The sequence below is a fragment of the Benincasa hispida genome, chromosome 3 (genome assembly GCF_009727055.1).
Source record: "Benincasa hispida cultivar B227 chromosome 3, ASM972705v1, whole genome shotgun sequence".
In the NCBI taxonomy this organism is placed as follows: domain Eukaryota; kingdom Viridiplantae; phylum Streptophyta; class Magnoliopsida; order Cucurbitales; family Cucurbitaceae; genus Benincasa; species Benincasa hispida.
In genome coordinates this window covers 50,830,439-50,838,410 of record NC_052351.1, presented here as the reverse complement: position 1 = coordinate 50,838,410, position 7,972 = coordinate 50,830,439, and the positions used below count along the sequence as shown (strand labels likewise).

Below are 7,972 nucleotides of genomic sequence, written 5' to 3'. Positions count from 1 at the left end.
TTTCAACTTTACAAATATAACAACAAATATTATGTCTTGTTTTTGTTTTTATTCTTCCAATTTATCCTCTTGGTACATGTATATTGGTAGTATATCTCATACATTTAATTTTTATGTATCAATTAGTTGATATACTTTATATTTGATATATCAATCTATTGATATTCTTTATATTTGATATATTAGTTAGTTATAATATTGATATACCAATAATTTACCATTCACTATACTAAAATTATCATTCAACAAGTATTCATGCATTTGTAATTATTATGGACTTAATTTGAATCCGTTTTTAGTTGTTTCAGAGTATTATTTTATAGTACATCATCGTCAACTGGTCCAATTCAACTTGTTGGTAACCATTATAAATGTATATTGATAAATTATTGACACATCAATGTTATACGAATTGAATTTTGGGCGAGTAGTAATCTACTAATGGTATATTAGAACAATTGTATTTTTAAGAAATATTGAAATACTAATGATATGTCAATCTAATGAATTTTGAATTGACGTAGATATACTACTAATACACCAATATTATACTTGAAATTTAATTTAGAATCATGTAATTGATATACTATTGATATTGACGCACTAATAAATATACTTGAAATTGATTTTCTATGACTACCAATATTTTAATGTTACACCATTGTTAAATTTAAAATGAATTTTCAGTATTGCATTTTGAACGAATGATAATATATCGTTCAAACACAAATAATATAGTTAATGCATTTTAAATTAGTATTGTTATAAAATTGAAATACAAGTGTTTCTTTAAATATATCGTTTTAAATTATATACTATATATTTGGTACAACAATATGGTCGAAATGCTTTTCTTTCTTACTAAGTTTGGTATATCAATTTTCTTTCCCATAAAGTCTGGTACACCAGTCAATTGATATACTAGATTTAAAGAGAAAGAAAAGCATAGTTGATCGATATACCATACTTCGAGAGAAAGAAATGAATATCAATCGTTAATATGTCAAATCAAAAGTATATACATTATACATTTTTATATATAATATAGAATTTCGTTAGTATAATAATAAGGATAGAAAATCAAACTTTTAATCTCTGAAAGGTGATAATGGTCACTACCGTTGACCTAAGTTCATTTTCAGCTATGTCAATGATATTTACATTATTTTAAGCGGAAAAGACCTCTTTTTTTCCATCCATCTTTTGTCAATATAAAAACAAAACTTACCCATCTTGAACCCAATTTACTAAGCCCCACATAAACAGGTAATAGTAATATACAAACCGTTCATCGTTCGCTCACCCATCCAACCGCTAAATCTTCAGTCAGGCGATAGACTAGCGAAATGGGTGCTCTGAAAGCTGTGGCGCTCATCGCTGGAGATTGCAACATTAGAGGCTCCATCCAGTTCGTCCAAGATTCAAATGGTCTGTTTTTGTATGTGGGTTTTTGTTTGCGATGCTTGTTTGAAGGTTTTTCTGTGCGATGCTTGTGTTTTTGCTTCGTTTGATCCAATTGCTTATAAGGATTTTTGAGTCTCGAGGTGGGTTTTTATTGTTGATTGAAGTTAAGATGAATATGAACAGGAGCGACCCATGTTAATGGAAGAATTAGTGGTCTCTCCCCTGGACTCCATGGCTTCCATATTCATGCTCTTGGCGATACCACAAATGGCTGTAACTCCACTGGTAATCCCCCCGGCCCCCGCCCCCCTCCATAGTTTCACCTCGTTTTGCTGGTTGATTTTCTTTTCCTTTTTCCTGTCAGGGCCTCATTTTAATCCGTTGAAGAAGGACCATGGAGGTCCTAGGGATGCAGAACGTCACGTAGGGGATTTGGGGAATATCTGGGCAGGTCCAGATGGTTAGTAAAGTTTCTATATTTTGGCTTTTGATTTTTTTTTTTTTTTTTTTTAAGTTCTTTTTTAATAAAGAAACAATTAAATTGATAAATAAAATTTGGAGAAAACCCCAAAACACCTATAGTTGATTACAGGAGAGATTGCCAATTGGTAACTAAGAAAGAAGGTAAGGTGTAATGTTTAAATGAATTCTTAATTTGGCACCAAGAAAAATTAGTAAAAAGAACTCATCGAACAAAATTGGAAAAAGAGTCGCGAAAAAGTCGCTGTTTCTATCGCCTTATGATAGCCCGAGAAAGCCCAACCAAATCATCTTCTTAGTACCATCAAAAGGATGATCCACCAACAATGTAGCAAGCAAGAAGATCAATGACGGAATTAGGACACGACATAGAACAACCAAAAGCCTCCAAGATAACATTCCAAAACTTTGACGCAAGAGGGCAATGCATAAACAGATGGTAGGTGATTCGGAATGATGATAACACATAAGACACCGGGAAGGCGATAGAGACATATAAGGCATCTGACACTGTAGACGGTCTGCAGTATTTGTGGCACCCAAAGAAAAATTTTGATCTTCTTCGAATAAGAATCCTTCCAAGTTCCAAATAACATATCAGTAGTTTTGGAATGTTCTTGAGAAACGTAGGCAGTAGCTTTTCCCCTTCCTCGTATGACATTTTAGCAGTGGCTTGTTTCAGGGGTTGCTGAAGTTTCCATTACAGATAGGCTGGTAAGTCTGTTAAACGGATTGCTTATTTCCTGATCCTTTTAGAGTGCTTCTTATTCAGTGAGTTGTTCTATCAGTCCTGTTTCTTGTTCATTTGGTTAATTGCCTGTTGTGCTCATGTGAGCCACTGTTGGCCTTTTCATATGCAATTCATTTCGATGATGTAAGTTGTGGATTGTGGTTTCATTTTGCTCTTCTATTTTGAAGTGTAGATTTCACTTAAGGGACCTCATTCAATACTAGGTCGGGCAGTTGTCGTGCACGCTGATCCTGATGATCTTGGCAAAGGTAAGAGTTCATTTTCGAATATCTTATCTTGTTTCTTGGGCTTAAGTTTATTCTATCCTAACATTGTGAAGTGGAAATCGTATTCAAAGTAATACAGTTTCTTCACACACTCAAAACACCTCCTTACACTTTTTATTCTGTTGATTATAGAATGAGAGTGTGACTTCGTCAGTTGGAAAGATTGTATTTGAATGATGATTTTATTATTGATATTCAAGCTTATTTCGTCCTTTCACATTGTTGACTTTATGGCTAATTGTGTTAAATGCAATAGGCGGGCATGAACTAAGCAAGACGACTGGGAATGCTGGTGCAAGAGTTGGATGCAGTTAGTATTCTAATTCTCTCTACATATTTGGTTTTGGTTTATCAACATAATAAGTCCTCGAAAAACAGTGGGGGTGAGGTAGGTAGATTTGGCACGAATAAAATATATAATAAAATAAAAAATATTTGTTCTACTGCTATAATAGGAAGTGTTATATGATGATGATATGGTCCATCTCTAATGAAATGAAATGATTCAGGTTTGCTTAAATTTAGAAACAACTTTGGTTTGTTTATTTTTGATAAACAACGAATTTCTTTACACAAGGAGATGCTTACAAAAAGAGAAGATTAGCCATGTAACAAATGGATTAGGAGCTTATCCAAAAGCCCTCCAGTTGACTAAAACAAAAAAGATTCGTATATTTGTAATAACAGTAAATGTTAAAAAGGTCCGCCAGTTTCAGGCCAGAACTCTGCTAAGCTCCTGGAAAAAAAAGCCTTCTATTTCTTGTACCCGAAGCTCCTTCAGGTCACATCTATGATGATCAACCCACAAGGAAGGGAAGAAGATCAGTCTTAAATAAAAGATATCACATCACTTGGACACTTAGCATAAGAAAAAGAAAAGGGAAAAAAAAAAAAAACTGTGAGGAGCAAGTGGAAGGACAAAACGAGTAAAGAAATGCTCGGACGAGGATAAGGGTGCATCTATTGAAAATAATTTTTTCCCCTTCCTTTTTGGTGGTGGACTTGGTGGTTATGTTGTTAAGAAACTAACCTTTCATTGAGCGAATTGAAATAAAGTACAAGGGTATATAAAAAACCTGCAAAAGGAGTTCCAACTACTTATAAGAACAGACTCGGGTCCAATAAAAAAAGACCCAATTAATTATTATACAAAAATTGAATCACGAAAGCCCATAAAGAGGCATTAAACCTCATCACTTCCTATACCTCATCCAAAGACCTCTTGATGTCTCTAAATATATTATTCCTCTTGAGCCATATGTCCCACAAAATAATGAAGATACAAGCCTGCATCAACACTCTTCCTTATCGTGAAAGGGAGAGTTCATCACGATCTCTTTAACCATAGACCTAGTTCCCATTACACACCAAATCAACACCAAATGTACTAAAGCAAAGACTCCATATGAAGTGAGCAAACTAATAACCTCACGTAGGTGATCAAGATCGACCTTATGACGCCTGCAAAGGACACACCATTGCAGCCACAACTCGAAGGAAAAATTCATCTGGATGATCTTGGCTGTTAACTCTCCCATGCAAAATTTTTCATGTGAAAAACTTCACTTTCTTAGGTATCTTAAATTCTTAACCTCCATGAGGCTTTCATTGAAGGATTCATGAATCATGATGGCAAAGCCATTCCTACTCCAAAGGGGGCTCAATTTGGTATGGTCAACAAAAGATTCAGATAGCTAAGTCTAAGAGTAGCCAATAACATTTGAAGGTTGAAACTTGAAAGCAAGAAATCAAGAGAAACGTCAGCAGTAGGTACAGATAAGGGGAAAACGATATTATCTAATGATCTACTTAGTTCTTTAGTAGGTGTTACCAGGAAGAACCATAAATACAATGTAGTTCCTGAGAGGAAGACAATCAAATCTCACTTGTAACCTCTATTTGAAGCAACCCTTGAGTCTTAATCCAGGAGGTACTATCTAAAGAAAAAGGAAATTCACTAATCACTGAATGAAAGAGGACAAAAGAAAAACATAACTACAAGTTAGACTATTGGATGTAATACAAAATTTGCAGTACTGCAAGGGCATTGGATATCGATCACAATTATAGTGAATATGTAATTTTCCCTTAATTGGCCTTTAGCTTTCCCTTCCTTAGAGACGGATTGCCTCAATTTAGTGCTCAAGAATCATCCTTTCAAAGATTCAAAAGTTTTGTGGTTGCAAATGAACTTAGGCTTCGTTTGATAATCATTTCGTTTTTTGTTTTTTTGAAAATTAAGCCTATTTCATCCTCATTTTGTATGATAGTTTGCATATTTCTTAAGTACAATGGCTGAATTCTTTACCAAATTCCAAAAACAAAAACAAGTTTTTAAAGGCTACTTTTTTTAGTTTTCAAAATTTGGCTTGGTTTAAAAACCATTGATAAAAAGTAGTTAATAACGGAAGAAATTTGAAGGTAGAAATAGTATCTATAGGCTTATTTTTCAAAAACAAAAAACCAAAAACCAAATGATTACCAAATGCGGGGCCATAGCTTTTATTTGGGCCTTTGGAATGAATGCCATAATCAATTAAGACCAAGAAAACCAAAGAAAACCGTTTCTTGGTCATTTTGTCAGAAAGTTTGAATCCTCCACCCACTAAAGGAAGAAAGAAGGGGGAAAGACTCCTTTTTTTGCAATTACAGCTACTACTCTTATGGCTAATTGGAGAATCTTTTTGTAATCATTCTTGATGGGTCCAACCCTTTTGTTTCATTTCATCATCCCAACCAACCCATATATATATATATATTATAAGCATTTTCTATATCCACCTCTCTTTCATCTTGAGACTGGTTCTTAAAAGCGCTAATTATTATGATAATGATTCTTATTATGGTTTAAAGTCTCTGACCCATGTGAGGCCTTTTCTCATTGGTATTGAAAAGCTATCTTCCCATTACTCTCTTGTTCTTTTCGTTCGTAATTTTGTTATAATTTTTTTTTCTTCTTTCCTTGATTGTTGGGCAGGCATTATTGGAATTCAATCCTCTGTCTAAAGGTTGGCTGTGCTGGAAAAACAAACAAGTGTTCAGAAAGATAATGTGTTATATTCTCTCTCTCTCTCAATTTGTTTCTTTGTTTAGTCTTGTAGCATTTGCAGTTATAATTATCCCAAGCTACAAATAAACATCACTCATGGCTTTGGAAGCTATGGCACATGTTTTATGATACTGTATTCATAAAAAGCTAGGATCACTGGCCCCATTTGTCAAGTTTTGAGATGGGTTTTTGCAAGAATATAAATTTCTTTGCTTGTTTCATGGTTGTTTAAAATGTATATATACGTATATATTGAGTACAAGAACTGAAAATAACTAAAAGGACAAAAGTCCAAACAACTATATGACAACATCACGAGACATAATCAATGTAAACCAAGAACTGAAGAATCCTCGTCCTTTAAAGTTTTACTCGCAATGTGTATGTTATCATTATTCAAGATAAAAATATCTCGCAATATGTATGCTATCATTATTCAGGATAAAAATATTTCATAAAACTATGGGATCGTGTTATCTTCCTTTTTCTACATATTTATTTTTTAGAAATTGATAAGAGTGAAGTGAGAGATTATCATTAAGGGTGTTAAAAAAATCCGATGACCCGAAAAAATCGATCAACCCAACTCAACCCGTGCGGTTTGGGTTCGGTTATCAACTCATTTGGGTTGGGTTGGGTTGGGTTGGATTCAGATAAATGAAAATTTTATAGGTTGGGTTGGGTTGGTTTATGGATTCACCTAATATAATCCAAATCAATTCGAACGATTTATTATTACTTTAAAATATATATTTTTTCTTACTTATAACACAATTATTTATATATATATTGATTTTAATTTTATTTAATTTCAATATTTTTTTGAATAATTTATTTTTCAACAACTCTTAGGAGTAGTTTTTTTACATTTTAGAAAGAAAATTTTCATTATATAAATTGAAATTGAGTTGTTAATCTTAATTCAATATATGGAAATAATTAAATTAGACTTTTATGTATTTACGTTGAGTTGAGTTTATTTTTTAATAAAGATTATTTGGGTTGAAAAAATTTACAACCTGAACAATTGGATTGGGTCTAAAAAGTCTTTCAACCCAACCCAATCTATGAACATCCCTAATTCTCATAAATTAATTTTTAATTAAGTTTAGATTAATTTTGATTGCTTTAAGTTATTATTTATGGGCAAGTAAACAAATAGCTAAATGGATAAGAGAAAGGTTTGCAATTGTTTAAAGGACAAAAGTACTCCCACTAACAAATTTGAACATATGCGATGGAATTTTAAAATTTGAACAGTATAAAAGAAATAAAAAAAAAAATGAAATCCAAAATCTCATTTTAATTTAAAAAAAAAAAAAAAAAAACATAAAATCTAGTTGAGAAAAATATGTTAATCTAAAATTCTTCAAAACCAGAAAATAAAATTACATTATTTTAATGAGTAATGATTTTACTTGCAAAAATGTGTGAAATATTTTTTAATTTTATAAAATGTCATAGTTTGTCAGTGATAATAGACACCAATAGATAATAACATTTTGTTATATTTATAAATAAATTGGTTCATTTTCATATATTCAAAAACAAAACCCTAATTTAAATTTGTTTCCATATAAAAGATAAAAAACATTTCAACCAGAAAATAAAATGAGAAAAATATTCTGATCTAAACTTTATTAAAAACTAGTAACTAAAATCCCGTAGTTTAAATTTGTATGAAAATGTAAACTTTAACCAAGATTTTGATTTTCAAAAGGTGGACTAGGAATATGATAGTTTGAAACTCAATAACTTGTAACTAGGAAAACTACGTGTAAATGCATTGTCGCAAATAACTTCTCCCAATTTCCCCCTTATGAATAATTTGGGCAAATTTGATTTATATATTAGAATGAGAAGTTTTAGACCAATCACAAATCGTCACATTATTTCTTAAATTAATAACAAAATTACAAATTATCAAGAGCTAGTAGATCTTGATGATGTCGTGTCTTTATCTTGACCATTCAATCGAACAGACTAATTTGGTCCAATATTTGGGCCTAGATTCAATTAAGC

General features: G+C 32.0%; 1 protein-coding gene across 1 annotated transcript; it reads left to right on the top strand.

Annotated features, from left to right (window-relative positions):
* The first annotated feature begins 1,212 nt into the window (after positions 1-1,212).
* Positions 1,213-6,171, top strand: LOC120074231 (superoxide dismutase [Cu-Zn] 2). The gene is made up of 7 exons (XM_039027284.1): positions 1,213-1,428; positions 1,588-1,689; positions 1,769-1,864; positions 2,567-2,598; positions 2,808-2,883; positions 3,158-3,211; positions 5,879-6,171. Exons 1-7 carry the CDS (start codon positions 1,347-1,349, stop codon positions 5,905-5,907), a joined length of 471 nt encoding a protein of 156 aa, XP_038883212.1. The 5' UTR covers positions 1,213-1,346; the 3' UTR covers positions 5,908-6,171.
* The last annotated feature ends 1,801 nt before the right edge of the window (positions 6,172-7,972 follow it).